Here is a 16,960-nt window from a genome sequence, read left to right as displayed (position 1 = left end):
GTCAGCACACCCTGGCTCCATTCAGGGCCCCAGCCCTGCCATTGCTGTTCATCACCCACTGCAGGAAAGTGGTGCCAATACATGAAGAACAAGCCCTTGTCACACTTGCCGTGCGTCTGTTCTCTTGCCATGGGGTTTCCACTGCTCTCACGCCACCCCAGGCTGCTCCATTGCACCTGCACTGGCCCCCTGCCACAGGCTGAGGAGCACAGGCACCTCTGCCACCCTGTGCTGCTGGAGGAGCAGCTCCTGACCCTGGCTACCTGCCACCCCTCAGTGCAGGGCACATGGCTCGGGCCCTCTGCCACCGGCTCCTGGCACACAGCCACCAGCACATCTCAGCTGCACCGTGACTTGACAGCGCAGGGACACCCCGAGCACTTCCCTGGCGTTCCCTGCGTTAGCCACAGCTCCTCATCACACCAGACACTGCCATGGGAATGGGCTCAGGCACAGCTGTCTGTGCCCCAGGCACCCCTCTACCTCCTTCCCAGGCAGCGCAGCCCAGGAGACATGCACCATCTTCCTCACTGCCCTCTTGCGGGGCAGCACAGCCCCGGGCAGGATGCCGTGGGGGGACCCAGCTCCCTCCCTCCCCCGCAATGCAGGGCTGCAGCTCATACCAGCCCCAGCCTCTGCAGCTATGGGGAAAGCACCTGATTCAGTCTCTACCCTCCCAGCCCTTCTCTCCCGCTTTGCCTGCCAGGACACACACAGCAGCAGTAACCAAGTCTGCCTCAGCATTTATAAAACACCCCTGGTTGCTGTTTCACAGGGGAGCTGGGCAGAGAGTCCAGCTGGGCCCAGGCCCCCACGTCAGGCTCAGCGTGTGGCTGGGACCTTGCCATCTGGTGCCAGGAAGCTGGTCAGCGCTGGCGGGTGCAGGCGTGGAGATCCCTGCTCTCTGGAGGCAGCACAGGAACAGTTCACAGCCCCCAGCCAACCCCAGGGCCATGGCTGGTGGTAGGAGTTGATTCAGACCCTTGGAAAGTGGCCAGGGACCAGGCCAGTGCAGCTGCAGCTCCGTAGGCAAGGAGAAGGAAGGCAGGAGATGCTGGATCCATCAGCAAGGAGGGGGGTTCACAGTTGTGCTGCTGGGGCAAGCCCATTTCTTCCCCAGTGGCCAGCTCTGCCTGCACGCTTATGCTGCCCAAAGGAAGACGAGGGCAGAGGAAGGCCTGGCTGGGGCAAGATGAACTGAGCTCACAGGTTCCTTGATCGAAAGGGCTAAAAACTCATGCAGGCAGTAGAGCAAGAGGTCAGTGTGTGGAAGGGTGAGGGCAGGGTGGTGGAGGGATGAGCTGACATCAGCCCTGGGAGGAGACGATGGGGCGGCTGATGGTGCTGTTTGTCGTCATGGCCGAGAGCTCCCATCTGTAACACACCGATGGGGTACAGTGAGAGAAAGCATGTGCACAGTGCTCAGGGCTGGAGCGGCCCTGCTGCACGTCAGCCTCAGCTGCGGTCTCCAGCCCAGCCTGCCCTGAAGCTGCACAGTGCCGAGGAGGGCCCCAGGCAGCCCCCAGGCAGGGCTGGAGCGCCCCAAGGACAGGGAGCGAGGCACACAGTACCTGATGTCGTGGGGAAGGCAGGACTGGTCCAGGCTGTACTGAATCACTGCTAGCTTGCACAGCGTCTTTAGGCTGGGGCCTGCAGGGAGAAGGCAGTTAGGCACAGTGGGCCTTGGTGGACACTCTGGGCGGGGGCAGGAATTGTCCAGGAATTGAATAAGCCAGGGCCATAAGGAATAGGGCAGAGCACCCTGAAGGACAAGGCAGGATGCACACCAAGGACAGACTGGAGCAGTCTCCTGTGCTCCCACAAGAAGTCTGTGTGTAAGAAGAGCCATGAGCCCAGCTCAGGCCTGCCTTAAGCCATGTACACCAGCCAGAGACAGCTGCCTGGCAACAAAAGACAGGGACTTGGAGCCATGTAGGACATGGGATGGTGCTTCACAGCAGGGCCTGCTCACAGGGCACCTTGTGGTGAGAGGCACAAGCTGGGCAGGGAGTGCTCACGTACTAAAGTCGAGGATGTAGAGATCTGAGTGATCCATCAGGTCGAATTCATCACCCATTCCCTCCTCTGGAGACGGGCTGCAGAAGCCAAGAAAAGTGTATCAGTTAATGCCGAAACACTTGTCCATCAGTTACAGTCCCCTGGGCTCCTCCAGGTCCTCACAGAGCTGGGTGCAGAGACACACACCATCTCCTCTAAGCCATGGCAGGGGATGGGCGAGCTGCCCCCTTCTCACCAGCAAGCACAATGACTCCAGCTTCGAGCCCACCTCGTCTCTGTCGCTTTGCTGCACCTCCCACCCACGGGTACATCAACCAGCCTCTGGCTGGTTCCACACTGCTCTTTCCCCTGGTCCCCCCCCAGGAATCACTGTGGGCTCCAGCCACTGCTCCCTGGTTGTGCCAAAATGGGGCAGCATTTCAGCCTGTAACTGAGCACGTGTCAGCACTTATCAGGGCAATATTCCTTTAAAACCAATCCCAATTTGCCATGTTGGTCCTGGAATGGCAGTGAGGAGCTATTACTCCTGGCATTCCTAGGGAACAGACAGCCTCATCTATTGTTTCCTGCCTTTGCAGTCTTAACTGAACAGCCAAAGCACCTGAGAGACTTGGCACTGCATCCCCTTAGCACAGAGAGCAGCCTGTGCTGGAGCAGAGGTGCTTGGACCAGGGGAAGCGCTCCCATGGCTGGTGGTTGTTTGTTTAGAATTCGAAGCAAAGGAAAGGGGGTTTAAGTCCTGCTTTGGTTTGCGACAAGGCAATTTATTATGTCCTCGCTGCTTAGCTGAGACCTCAGGCAGTGACTTCTCACCCCAGCGTCACTTCCTTCCCCACCTATGACCCACTAAGCTTCACATCTCATGGGACATGAGACAGAACCTGCTTCCCCCCAGTTCCTATAACACCAGCACAAGCTGCAGGGCACAGCTCGCTGCCCACACAGAAGACCTGTTGCTGATGGATCCCATCTGCCCGGATACAGGCAAGAGCCCCTTTAATTCCACCCCTGTGTGCTCACCATGCCACAATCTAATCTCCCATCCACGTCACAGGAAACCCTAGACCATCCCTTATCTTTCAAAGGAAAGCCAGCAGGCACCTCATTTGTGGTTTTAATCACCAAACTGCAAGCAGCTAGGGAAAGCCTGGAGTTCAAGACCAGGGGACAGCCAGAGCCCGGCAAAACTGCTCTTTGCAGCTGCACAGCAGCTCAGCATGTTAGAGCTCTGCATCAAGCCCCCCGTGAGAACCCAAACTCCCTCACAAGGGCCAGGCATTTCTAAGCCTTGTCAGGGAAAACACAGCCTCAAGCCAAACCTGGATGAGCATCCGTTCAGCTAAGCTCTGTTTCACAGCATTCCCTCTCTGTCTCATGCTTCCCTGTGGATGATCTCTGTGTGCTGTAGTGCTGTTGGGTTTGGGAGGAAACCAGACCAGGGTCTGTGGCACAGCAAACAGGAACACTGAGCTTGGTGCTACAAGACTTCCTGGTCACTTAAATGGGATGCAAGGGACAGGATTGCTGCTGGGCACAGTGACAGACCCCAGCTGGGGAAAAGAGCAGGGTCTGTGCAGGACTATCAGAGGGGACAAAGCATTGGGATGCCACAGGAGCCAGCACGCTGCGGAACTGCCTCTTGATCAGTGTATGTGAACCCTGTAAGGGAAGGCAGGACACAAAGGGGTTGTGCCAGCCCATCCTCCAGTGCTGCTGCTGCCTGGAAAGCTGACCCTGGCTCATCCTCCAGGAGCCCTCCAGATCCCAATCCCCCTCCCCCTCCCCGGAGCTCAGGTCAGGAGCAGACCACGGGGAGTTCTCCATTACACCCACTTCCTGGAAAATTTATCTCTCCAGGCAGCTCCAGAACACACCTGATAACTGCCACAGGAAGCCAGCGCAGGCCCCACTGCCACCCCCCTTCCCCACAGCCTTCCCCCAGTCCAAGCAGGCTGCATTCCTGGCTACCAACAACTCTCCCTATCCCAGACTAGTGATCACAGAGTCACAGAATCAACTGGGTTAGAAAAGACCTTCAAGATCATCCAGTCCAACCGTTCCCCAGCACTGCCAAGGCCACCACTAACCCATGTCACTGAGGGCCTCATCTACATGGTTTGTGAACACTTCCAGGGACGGTGACTCCACAACTGCCCTGGGCAGCCTGTTCCAATGCTGACTGCCCCTTGGGAAAGAAACTGTTCCCAATATCCAGCCTACACCTCCCCTGGTGCAGCTTGAGGCCATTTCCTCTTGTTCTGTCCCTTGTTCCTTGGGAGCAGAGACCAGCCCCCTCCTGGCTCCATCCTCCTGTCACGCAGTTATAGAGACTGATAAGGTTCCCCCTGAGCCTTCTCTTCTCCAGACTAAACCCCCAGGTCCCTCAGCCGTTCCTCATCACACTTGTGCTCCAGGCCCTGCACCAGCTCCGTTGCCCTTCACTGGACCCAGTGATGAACTGGCCTGCATTTGACTTGAGCCTGGATTAAGGAACAAGTTGAATCCTGAAGTTGTTCAGTGCAGAAAACAAGGCACTGCTGTGTTGTCCGGCAGAGGTGGACCGAAGTCCAAAAACCTGGTGTGAAATTTGTTGTGGTTTTTGTCTAGGTTTAACATCAGAGGTTGTAACAATTCCACACTGCAGGACCTGAGAGCATACAGAACTGCCATCAAGCCTTACCAAGCCTTCTAGCAGCACCCAGGATCTGTTGACCAGACTGGACAAATTCAGCACCTCTGCATACTTCTCCTGCACTAGCCACTGCCTCACACACACATGGACATCCCACAGCCAAGCACACCTCCCAGAACCCCTGGAGCCTGAAGGCCTCCCACTGTCATACACTGGTCAGCCCATCAGCAGAACCTGCCCTCCCTTGTTCTCTGCCCAAACCTGTGTTCAGAAGTACCCCTCAAAAGCCACTTCCAGGGTCCCAAAGAATGCCCCAAAGCTTTTCAAACCATGTGGACGCTGAAAGCATTTCAGATGTCTCTGCAAGGTAGATGCGGGGAAACAGGCCTGTGCTACAGAGCTGCAGTTTGTCATTACAGATAGAATAGAGTGTGTCCTGGTGATGGGCCACTTCCTTTCTTTTAGCAGCTGCTAAGGCTCTTGGCCAAATTCTGCTGTCCTGCACCCTGACAGTATCACTTTCAGTGCTTGACAGCTAAATCCCCAACATCAGGTCCCTTTTGTGAATGGAAACTTTGCTAAGGAACCCTGGACCAGAAGGGAATGTTGCCCTGTCGTGTGTATGGGCTTCTCAAACACACAACAAAGCTGAGCTGACATCCCACTGCAGCTTGGCAGACACCATGCTTCTCAGTGAAAGAAAAACTCTGGTAGGAGAAGCAGGGCAGCATAAAGGGGAGGATATGTCAGTCTGAGGTCTGCTATAGCACGGCAAGTTAAGACACGGGCCTTTCTGATGGCAGGATCTTCTTCTTCCTCCCCATTGCCTCTTTCACAGGAAGCTTGACCACTGCACAACCCCTCCTGAACAGGATGTTACATACTCTGGCCTCTACTTGTACAAGAAGGCTTGTCACCAGGAGATTCACAGGCTTTCTTCAATCACCCTATTGGCCTTTTCCCAGAGGAACTCTGACCTACATGATTTCTCACACTTGTAGGGTAGATGGACAGCTGCCTCTGGAATGTATCTGCCTATGGCATGGGGCAGAGTGTGGAGGCACATTGTACTGCAGGGGATGGCAAACCCTCTCACAGAGCCACACAACTCACCTGGTGCCTCCAAAGAGAATGATTTTGTCCCCCACTCTGCAGCAGCACTGCCGGCGCCGAGGACATGGGCCTTTCCCCTTGGGCTCAATCTTCCTCCAAGAAAGAGAAACTAAGGGGCAGAAAACAATGCACCAGCTTGTCACGGGAGCCTGGCCAAAACTACGTATAAGCAGGTTATGGATTTAAACAGATCACGGCAAAACTGGAGGCCTACAGACACCAACTACCCAACATCTACCCGCTCTGTTGACCTCCTCTTCTCACTACTGGAAAAATGATGAACTTCTATTAAGTTCTTACAGAAGTGTCACTTCAGGACCAGGCACAGCCCTGGAGCTCTGCCTGCTGAAATGGGAGTTGGAGGTCATAGAATGATAGGACCATCTAGATTGGGAAAGGCCTTCAAGATCATCCAGTCCAACCGTTCCCCAGCACTGCCAAGGCCACCACTAACCCATGTCACTGAGGGCCTCATCTACATGGTTTGTGAACACTTCCAGGGACGGTGACTCCACCACTGCCCTGGGCAGCCTGTTCCAATGCCTGACTGCCCTTTGGAGAAGAAACTGTTCCCAATATCCAACCTAAACCTCCCCTAGTGCAGCTTGAGGCCATTTTGTCTTGTCCTGTCCCTTGTTCCTTGGGAGCAGAGACCAGCCCCCTCCTGGGTCCATCCTTCTGTCAGGCAGTTGTAGAGATTGATAAGGTTCCCCCTGAACCTTCTCTTCTCCAGACTAAACCCCCCCAGGTCCCTCGGCTGTCCCTCATCACACTTGTGCTCCAGGCCCTGCACCAGCTCCATTGACCTTCTCTGGCCCTGCTCCAGCACCTCAATGTCTCATCTTTCTTGTCATGAGGGGCCCAGAACCGAGCACAGGATTCGAGGTGTGGTGTCACCAGTGCCCAGTACAAGGGGATGATCACTGAGTGCCAGGACCTACAGGCTGCCCCAGCAGCAGGTTGGCCACCACAGGCGGCTGGACAGAGCAGAGCTCCAGCAGCAGGCAGGCAGGCAGCCTCCATCCCCAACACCCTGCTGCGGTCCAGATCTGGAGGGAGACCCAGGAACCAGCTCCATCTGGCGGCAGGCACTGAGTGCAGAGCATCATCGCAGAGTGGAGATTGCTGGGACAGCTTGGTTGTGGGAGGGGAGCAGCGGGAACTGAACCAGGTGGAAAAGACAGCAGCCTTTGTCCTTGCTGCTCTCTGTACAAGGATGCAGGGAGGTGATTAATCACTAATGCACAGCCCTGAAACCTTCAGGAGCCCTCACACTAGTTCATAGACCAGCTTGGGGAGCAGCAAGTTGGCTGCTCTGAGATGACTTCACTATGCAAAGCAATTAGCAAACAAAATCAGTCTGTTGGACTGTGAGAAGGGCCTGAGGGCACCAAAACAACTCACAGTTGACTGATACGCAGGGTACCAGCTGAAGAGCCACCCCTTCTGCTGCACCGTTTGATCTGGTACCAAAGGAGTGCGATATGGTGATCCTGCAGCTCAAGTTGAGTGGTTTCCCCAGCTAGTCTCTTGCTCCCCTAATCCCACTGCTTCCCCTAATGTTATTTTCTGCCTTTCCCTCATCAACTAGGTGGGTCACCCTATTGCAGAAGGAGATCAGGTTGGTCAAGCAGGACCTGTCCTTCACGAACCCATGCTGACTGGGCATGCAAAGGCAGCATTAAGTACCTCAGCCTTTTACTCACTCTCAGTCACTAGGTTTCCCTTAGTATCCAGTAGAGGATGGAGGTTCTCCTTGGCCCTCCTTTTATGGCTAATATATCTGTAAAAGTACTTTTTATTATCTTTTATGGCAGTGGCCAGATTTAGTTCCATCTGTGCCTTCACCTTTCTAACTTTCTCTCTTTATAACCTAACAACATCCTTGTACTTCTCATGGGGTGACTGTCCCTTCTTCACAGGTGATAAATTCTCTTTTTCTTTCCCCCAGAGTTTGAGCAATATCTCCCTAGAGATACTTCCCCTCAAGCATGCTCCTAGCCCTTGGAGAGTATGCTCATCTGAGCACTCACACACTGAAGGGCCTTGAGCACTACCACTGCAACGAGATGAAAGTATAAATACCTGGATTGAATTTCCAAAGGTCGTGGAAATGTCTGTTCAGGCGAGCGTTGTAGCCACCAAACACATATAGCTCCCCATTGTAGCTGACTGCAAGGAGCAAGCACAGACATCAGTGTGCCACCCAAGGTACAGCCCAGCAGGTCCCTGTCCCAACACCAAACACAAAGCAAAGTGGCCCTGACTATCCACCCTCACTACATCACCTTCACGTGCAAGGCTTTTTGGAGAGCAGCAGCTTTCCACTGAAGCCAGGCCCTGCAGTCCCCTTGCTAACCCCCATCTCCACCCAGCAGACCAGACCCCCCCCTTCTGAGACGGGCAGGAATCTCCTTCCACTGCCCTTGTCTCTCAACAGACCCACACTCACATGCTGAATGGCTCCGACGGCCTTCAGGGAGCACTGGAGTTGGAGGGGAGTCCAGCCAGGAGTTTGTTTCTGTATCAAAGACTTGAATGCGGTTACAGTAGATCTCATTGTTGGAGTGAAATGGCCCAAAACGATCAGCTCTGCCACCAAACACGTACATCTTTGTTCCAATGATGGTAGCTGAATGAAAGTCTCTCCAGCGAGCTGGCGTGCCCTGCAGGGACAGCATAAAGGGACAGAACAGGAAGATGCAGATGACCCATGCTGATGAGGAGCTGGGGTGGCTGCCTTCTCCTGGAGAATGCTCCCTCCTGTAGATCCCAGCCATAACAGACAGAAGCTGTGAGAGAACTGTGGGCAGCTACCCCAGGGGACAGCAGATATGGGACCTCTCCTGCAAACCCGAATGAAAAGCAGACACTGACCTTGGCAGAGATTAAGGTCCACATCATGTTTGTGGTGTCCAACTTATGGATATCGTTTGAAAAGCAGTCGGCCTGGAAGACAGCAGGATAGCTTGGTCACAAAGGGACTGAGAAGCCTGGTCACATCTGGCCCCAGGAAGGAGGCTGTCTTACAAGACCTGGAGCATCCCTTTGGAGTCAGTACTTCCTAAAAGACATGGTGCTTGCTCCAAAATGTCAGGGTAGGCAGCACACATATCACTTAGCAAGAGGGAGGCAAAGCCTATTTATCCTCAAAGGTATCCTGTCTCTCCCTGCAGCTTTCCCATTTATTTGGTGCTCAGTTCCTTCCCCCAAAGACGCAATACATACATTAATAGCAGAAAGGAGAAGCAGAAAGGGGCACTAATGGGACAGTCAAACTGGCATTGCTAAGGCCACCTGATGAGAGGTAGAAGCTAAGATCACTTCCAGGAAGCTAAACATCCAGCAGCAAATACACTAGGGCTTATAAGGATCCCACAGAACTTGGGATCCAAACAGCCAGCTGCCTGGAAAAGCCTGCATTTAGACAAAGAACAGACTCTAGGCAGGAGAGATGCCAGGGAGACAGCAACAGCCTTGTTTGGTACTGGTTAAAGCAAGCCACATTTGAACTGCTCCTGCTGCTGTAATCAAGATCATGGATTTGGCACGCTGTTGCCCTCTGAAGAGAGGGAATCATGCTGGGACTGTCATAACAGAGCCTCAGCTTTATTCCATAATAAACAGATGTGACTTTGGCCACCTTTTCTGGAGCCTGAAGTGATATTTACTCACTTCTTAAGATTGGAGCAAAAGGATTTGCTCAAAGGAACATTAGGTACACTGACAGTGCAGGATGACCTCCAGCTCAAGGTATTCCTAGTGGGAAGGCAAGTGTTTGCTGGAGGGAATGAGCAAGATGGGACAGCAGGTACGGAACACAAGGAACATGTACCAGATTAGGACAAAACCTCACAGCAACACTGCAGAGATTGGAAAGTGATTTTCTGGGTTATTTCTCAGCCAAATTAAAATAAATGTGGATTAATATGTATGTATTAAAAATGTTATGTATTTGTCTACCTAAATTTGCTGAGAAGTGACCCAGAAATAATTATATATAAAAATAAAGAGATTTTTACCTATCTGTATGTTTTGGAGAAGAAAAAAAAATTCACCATTTTTTTTTTACACCTACTTTCCCAAGCATCTTCTCCACAAAACAATGAGCATCAGCTGGGTAATTAATGCCATAATTTGGCTGAGCTATAAAAGGAAAGCAACTATGGATACAGATATGCCCCCGTGCCCTGCCTCTACCAATGTCCTGGGTAGGAACACCCAAGGGATTGCCAAATAACAGTTTCAGAGAGAACTCACCAGCTGCTCATAACCTCCGAAGATGAACATGCTCTTTGCCAGGACACAAGCTGAGTGTCCATCCCTTGCTCCGGGGACCATTCCAGACACCTTTGGCGTGAACCACTTGTGCGTGTCTGAAACACAATAGGAAGCAATGCTGAGCAAGTATGGTAGGTGTTGGGATGGGACAGCTCTTTACTGCTGTACTTCACGTCTTAAGCAGAAACCCTCCTCTCACACACAGCATTTGCTTCTCTGGAGAGGCTGCAGGCTCCTTCAGGCAAAGCTGCCTGCCTGAGCCTCCACAGAAGGACATGGTGGCAGAGGTTTCAGCTCCTGGCTCTGCCTGACCTGACGCATGTGAAGTGTGAGTAGCACAGCACTGCTTGAGCAATTTCATTCTTGTTGAATCTCTTGCAAAGCCTACTTGTGAGTCACCTACCAACTCTGCATTTGCAGTTTCAATTACAATGAGCAATGATGTGGCAAAGCTGACCTCACGGCATGGAGATGCTGACTGACTGAGGAAAACCAGCTCTCAAAGCCAGGCAGAAGCCACTTAACCACAAGCTTGCCATGTCAACAGAGCTACCGTGCACATCTCCACCTCTGCAGTGCAGCTCTCCCTATCTTATCTGCTCCTCTTGTTACATTCTCATCCCCTCTTCAAGGGGAGCCTTCCTCACTTTCCACCCTTCACACAGCTCCCCAGGAGCCTGCAACCGCCACATTCAGCTCCAGGGCTCGGCTTTAACTCTAGCCAGAGCTGTTCTCCATGCCAGGGCAGCAGGGAGCCAAGCCTCACTCCCTGCCAAGCACAGGCACCTGTCCCCAGAGCCCAGAGAGGCACAGATAAGCCCCAAGGCAGCTAACTGCTGTGAACTGCCAAGAGCAGTGCTTATTTCAAGATGTGGTAACACTGGAGCCAAAGCAACATTCTTCACAAGGATAACTTCTCTGAACTTGGCCCATGGCCACAGCTATGCATCTAGGCTCCAGCTGGAACCACACAAAGGGTCTTGCAAGGTCAAAAGAATCCCTGGACAGCTTCTAGTAAGAAAGCTGCAGTGGCTATCAAGTTCCTTACCTTCATGGGCTGCTTCCAAGCCCAGTCACACGGTATCAGCAAGAGCTCACCCAAGCACAACATGTCAAATTAGAGATGGTAAAGACCTTGACTTGTGATCTGCTCAGCACCCCAGGGGACAATGCTGCACTCAACCAGGCGTTTAACCAGCCTGATGCCACTCCTGTAGTGGAACTTGCCCCACAGACATGGGGCTGCAGCTGCCAGCCTCACTTTCCAGGATTGGCAGGGGACAGGCACAGCGTGTACAGGCAGCTGCAGAGGGTTCGGACAGGACTCAAGTATGGCCTGTTGTTAATTGTCACTTAATGCTAAAGCACTGGAGCTGGCAGGGAGAGCAGACAGCTCCCAGTACAAGGCCCCTGTGTAGACAGAGGCTCACTGGTGGCTTCCCAGCTGCATGTGTCAGGGGAAGGGGAAACCCTGTGCCCAGGAAGCAGCTCCAAGCTGCGATACGTCTGCTGGCAATGAAGGGAACTCATGACCAAGTACCAGAGCAAGCAATTCCCTTGCAAGTCCAGCAAGGCAGTTACTGGTCAATATTTAGATGGACTTGACTCCAGAATCCTGATGTACTCCCTTCCTTTCTTGACACTCATGTGCACCCAGTTCCTGATGGTGACTGTTCTTCCCAGGTGCTCCAGCAGCACTATGGAGAAGCCAACCAAAAGGCCCAAGGAGTTTACCTTCTTGACTCACGCCTTCCCTTATTTTGTCATCCTGGCCCTGACTGCTTCTCTGTTTTATTCCTCACTTTCTTTCATGCTTTCAAAAAGAAGAACCACCCTTGAGAGGAACCACAATCTTCGAGAGCTCTAGCCCCTTCTCGCTGCAACCTTCAGCCATGGTTAAGGAATAACGCAGACACAGAGCAAACAATTCAGCTGTAGTTACTATCAGAGAGAGCACACAAAGCTGATAGAAAAATTAAAACCAGTTTGCCTATTGGACAAGCTCAGCAGTCTCTGTTCAAAGGCTGCTACAGAGAATCAACTGCACAGACGCACCAGCCACCCTGCTCCCCTTCTAAACCTGCTGAAACAGGCAGCCACACCAATTCCCCATGTGCACCATCTCCTCAGACTATCACTTTTTAGAGAGACTGAGGGATGGAAGAACAAGTCTGGGAGCAGTGTGGTGGGGCAGAGAGGGGGTGTCATCAAGAGCAGTTGCTGCAAGGAAGAGTGAGAAGCTGGAACTTACTGACATCAAAGGCATAGAGCACGTTGCAGGCTCCCTCAGTGTCGTTGCGACCACCCCATATGTAGACGGTGTCGTCTATGAGCACTGCTGAGTGCCCATACCTCATGTAGGGCACCTCTCTCACTTGATCTCGGCTATTTGTCCACACTGGAGGCAGCTTGATCCAACGCAGAGACACTGAAAGCACAAGTTTGAGCCCATGTCAAATGCTGAGCCCACTGTCGTGCTCACAGGTCACAACGTCCTACATGGTGCTTTTGTCCCCTATGGCAAGGTGCAGAAGCAGTCTAGTAACCAAGACAAAGCTGTGTCTGACCATGAGGAGTAGCTAGTTCAGGAATATGGAAGCACAGTTTTCCACAGGTCCCTGTCACACACGAGACTAGAGGAAGCACTGGAGGACCCAAGGACAGAATCAGGCTTCATTCTGCATCAATTACACTGAAAAGGTTTCCACTCTGGCTCATTCTAGACTGTAAGTGAAGGTACATTGCACACACACACAGAGAAAAACACAAACCCACCCCCCAACCCCAAACACAATAACCAGGGAAAGGAAAAAGTGCAGAGGTGACAATGAATGCAGACATGACTTCAGGCTCATGACATTTGTGAAGAGACTCAAAGCTGGAAGAATGGGCAGCACAGGAATAATTCACTGCGAGGGAATGCACCTGAAGGCATCACTTGGGCTTGAAGTGGTGCAGTTTCAGTAAAATAACTCAGCAGCTTTGTAGGAAGAAGGTTTATTTGCTTTTGCTTTGTTTTTTAAGCTCTAAATGAGATAGCTGCTTGTTTCCTTTACCCCCCTCCATACTGGAGTTCTCCCTGCTAACCTTGTGTTACTAAAAGGAGTTCCTTGTGATTACAGGTTCTCCTTCCTGGCAGCCTGTATGTCACGTTCAGTATTAGCCAGAGCAATTAACAGGTATTACAGGGTTTAATGACAGGGCAAGAGTCACAGCAAGTGTTACATGGCAAATACACCCTCCCTTTACCACACATACAGCCTCCAGTTTTGTTTTCAGCACCGAGATAACACAAAACATAGCAGAAAACAGTCTGCAGTTCACCTGAAAAGCTATCATAGGGAAGGAGAAAGGGTCAGGCATCTTAAAAGGAGTCTAAACCTGGAGACTTAACTGAGTGTTTGGCTCCCACCCCACCCCTTCCACACCAGGGTCATGCTGCAAACTGGATGGGGAGCTGAGCCAGCTAAACATTGCTCTTTGCACCTAGTTGAGTTAGAGTTCACAGAGAACAAGGACAAAACAAGCCATGGGCTATGTGGTTACTCTAGCAAGTCCTTATCCTACCAGTGAGTCCTTGTCCTAGCAGTCTGCTCAACTGCAGCCCTCAGTGCCCTGCCCCTGAGGCTGCAAATACAGGGCTGCACGAGGGAAGAGGCTCCCATCTATGCTAATAACTTTTGTGGCAATCAGAGTCAGGCAGCCTGTTCCAGAGTGGAACATGTCAAGGAGCAGCGGGGTAAGACAACTAATAACCAAACCCAGCAAGACACTTCTTCTCCACATACCACAGGGACCTGTTTACCTGCGTTAAAGACATGGACGTCAATCTGCCGCAGCGTCTCATAGTCTTCTCCAGAACAATATCCACCAAAGGAGTAGACCTTGTGCCCGACGGCCACGGCAGCGTGGTTCACCCTCCGCGGCCCACCTTCCAAGTGCACTGCCCACCGTAGCATTCCTCCCTGCGAGCCAGGCGGTCTTCAGGGCCCCCAGTGCCACAGCCACATGCTTCCTCGGCCACCGCGCTGCCACCTGGCTCTGTAACACAGACAGAATGCTAAAATAACACGACCCATCTTGCAGGTCTCCCTTGAATGACAAGTACAAAGGTCACAGCTCTGTATCCTCGCTCATCTGCCTCCTGGCTGCAGATGGTTTTACTGTTCCCTCAGGAAGGAAGCACGAGGCAGGTACTGTAACTGAGCAAGCAGAGATGCCCTTACGCACAGAACTCCCTCAGGGTGCTGTACAAGAGGCCCAAGGCTGAAGGCAGCAGTGCTGTGTGCCTGGCTGTGCCCTGGTCATGTACACACCATGGGCATGCCAGAACAATTTGTCCACATGAATGAAAACACACCGTGAGAGCCAACTCTGAAGGTGAAAAGAACAGAGCCAGAGGGAAGACAGCATGCTCTTGGGATCAGCGGTGAGGAACAGCAGAGGAAAACATTAAAACCCTAAAACCAAAAGAAACCCAAAGAATGACTCCCACATAAAGCAACTGCCTGCCCGATACAGGGGTGGGCTACCACGCTAGCATTTGGACTCACTGATCTGTGCTAATGATCAGAATAAGGCCTTTTTCTCCAGACATACCTATGTAAATTTTTGCACGATCACAGAATCAGCCAGGTTGGAGAAGACCTTCAAGATCATCCAGTCCAACCATTCCCCAGCACTGCCAAGGCCACCACTAACCCATGTCACTGAGGGCCTCGTCTACACAGTTTGTGAACACTTCCAGGGACGGTGACTCCACCACTGCCCTGGGCAGCCTGTTCCAATGCCTGACTGCCCTTTGGGGAAGACATTTTCCATCCTGCCGTCTCACTCGTCTCAGACTGCAGAGCTGCTTCTCCCTGCAGCCACCCCTGTAACCTAAAGTGCAGTCACCAACCCAGAAAGTCACATCCACTCCAGCAGAAAGTCACATCCACTCCAGCGGCTCCAGAAGGGGCCAGGAGCAGCTGCCTCCGCTACAGGCCATGTTTCACTGTGTGTCTGGGACCATCCCAAATTCAGATCTAGCAGCTTTGGATTCTGTTTCTTAAATTACTATAATATTCTTAAAGCCAGGCAGCAGCTCCTGTACAAGTCCTCCGCAAAGCTACAGAAGAGATGAGTTTCCATGGAGACCATCAAAGTCACCTCTCGGACTCTGTTGAAGACTTCACATATCTAAATCTGTTTCCTGCCTAGTCATGAGTTACCCCTGAAAATCTAACCAATATTTCCCTCTAAATCACGTCTTGGTTAAGTGATTTTTTGAAAGCTCCAAGGAGCTCAGCTGGGCTTTACTACCAGTGTCAACATTTTCAACACCCTCCAGGCTGAACCTGATCCTGGAAGATTAAGAGGATTAATCTTGCTTCCAAGTTCTCCACTTGGTTCCTTCTGGGGTAGAGGAGCACAGCAGCCTGGTATGGCAGGCAGGCTTCGTGCCAAGCCTTTTTGGCCAGAAAGGATGGGAAAACTCTCCTTCATGCTTGGGAGTTCACTTGATCCATGTGCCGGGGAGCACGCTGCTGCCAGAGCAGGACACTGGTCCTTCCACCCAACAGGAGCCTGAACAGTTTCACAATTAAAATGAGTCACAGGAACACAGGAAACAAAGACTACACAGCCTAAGAAGTTAATCCAGTCAACTGAGAGGCAGCAGCCCAAGGCCCAAGTGGTTACAACACTGTAGGAAACGAAGTTGATGTTGTAGCAACAGGGTTGTGCTGTCGTTTCCTACAACCAGGGTTACTGTGAAAGGTTTTCCCAGAGATAACTATTCCCCGGCGCAGTGGTGGGGGTGATGGGGTTGAAGTTGGCCAAACTTTGCATTAGCTTGCGATGGGGATACCCCTTCAGAGCAAACACAACATGAAGCTTTACCAGCACAGCCTCTGGCTGCCATTCCTCAGACCCAGGGCACACAGGAATGTTGTTTTCTCTTCATAAAATTAATGAATCAGAAGCGTGAGGTGATCCTTGTAGGATCGTGTATTAAAAGGTAAAGGAAAACACAGGATTTAACAAGCTGCCAAGGTTTTTCCAAATCCAAATGCTCTTTTCTACACTGCAGTAAAAACATCCAGCCAGGCTCCATCTTCCTCTTCTGATTCTGCCCACAACCCCAAAACCACCCCAACGTCTTCCCGCCTTTGCCAAGTGCTTCCCTTTTCAGCCACACACAGGATCAGCCCCATCTCCTGAGGATCCCCCACTCTCCCCATCCAGCTCCAGCCTCTCTATTCTCCTGCCTTCTTTCGAAATCCTTTCATTGGACCAGTCTTCTGTCCCAAAGCTATTTTTCCTCCTGCGATTCCTCTCTCTCTGCACTATCTGCAAACATGAGTTAAACACATCTTTTGAGGAAAAAAAATAAATATTTTCTGTGCTACAGCTATGCACACTGTTATATTCCGTTTCAGGTTTTGATGGCCAATGATAATTCGTACGCTATAGATGAAGACATAAATACACCACCTTCCCACCTCGTTCCTAAGAGGCATTAATACATTTGACATTAGGCAGGATGCCACAGGTTTCTTTAAAGATTACACAGGGCACAGCCGGGGGTGGGGGGCAGGAAGGGGAACAACCAAATCGATAAGAAACAGTTTACTAACAATCTCCCCCAACTGTTATGCAAAATACACTCTGTGATTTCTCATTTAGGACACCAGCAGCAGGGATGCAGGATAGGAAACATAGAAATGCTGATTAGATGGAGGTAAATAGCGCCAGAGAACCGGGAGGGCACTGGCTGCAGGAGGTGGTGCACGTCCCAGTTCAGGCAAACCAGGTGTTTTTTCACTGCTCTGCAAAGCTTGAATTGTTCAGATCTCAGAAGCTATTGCCACTAGGAGCTATTGTCTTCTATATGGATCTGTGCAGACACGGAGCTCAGTATGTGCCCTTTGC

At 51.9% G+C, this 16,960-nt stretch overlaps 1 protein-coding gene across 1 annotated transcript; it reads right to left on the bottom strand.

Moving 5' to 3' along the window:
* Nucleotides 1–1,214: 1,214 nt before the first annotated feature.
* On the bottom strand, nucleotides 1,215–14,090 carry KLHDC3 (kelch domain containing 3). Its single transcript, XM_010015890.1, has 10 exons — nucleotides 13,851–14,090; nucleotides 12,297–12,473; nucleotides 10,025–10,140; nucleotides 8,642–8,713; nucleotides 8,217–8,430; nucleotides 7,850–7,936; nucleotides 5,765–5,873; nucleotides 2,023–2,096; nucleotides 1,572–1,650; nucleotides 1,215–1,374 (listed from the first exon to the last, which is right to left on the bottom strand). The coding sequence occupies exons 1-10, from the start codon at nucleotides 14,002–14,004 to the stop codon at nucleotides 1,308–1,310; spliced, it is 1,149 nt and encodes a 382-aa protein (XP_010014192.1). The 5' UTR covers nucleotides 14,005–14,090; the 3' UTR covers nucleotides 1,215–1,307.
* Nucleotides 14,091–16,960: the final 2,870 nt, after the last annotated feature.

Source organism: Nestor notabilis, unplaced genomic scaffold (assembly GCF_000696875.1).
Source record: "Nestor notabilis isolate BGI_N333 unplaced genomic scaffold, ASM69687v1 scaffold8026, whole genome shotgun sequence".
Taxonomy (NCBI): domain Eukaryota; kingdom Metazoa; phylum Chordata; class Aves; order Psittaciformes; family Psittacidae; genus Nestor; species Nestor notabilis.
The sequence above is the reverse complement of the archived record's forward strand: the minus strand, read 5'-3'. Positions and strand labels throughout refer to the sequence as shown.

Coding starts and splice junctions, on each gene's coding strand:
- KLHDC3 (XM_010015890.1), bottom strand. CDS start 14,004: ATGCTACGGTGGGCAGTGCACTTGGAAGGTGGGCCGCGGAGGGTGAAC. Junction 8,431..8,641: donor GGACCTTAATCTCTGCCAAG/GTCAGTGTCTGC, acceptor CTGTCCCTGCAG/GGCACGCCAGCTCGCTGGAG. Junction 1,651..2,022: donor TCTCTACATCCTCGACTTTA/GTACGTGAGCAC, acceptor TTCTCCCTGCAG/GCCCCAGCCTAAAGACGCTG.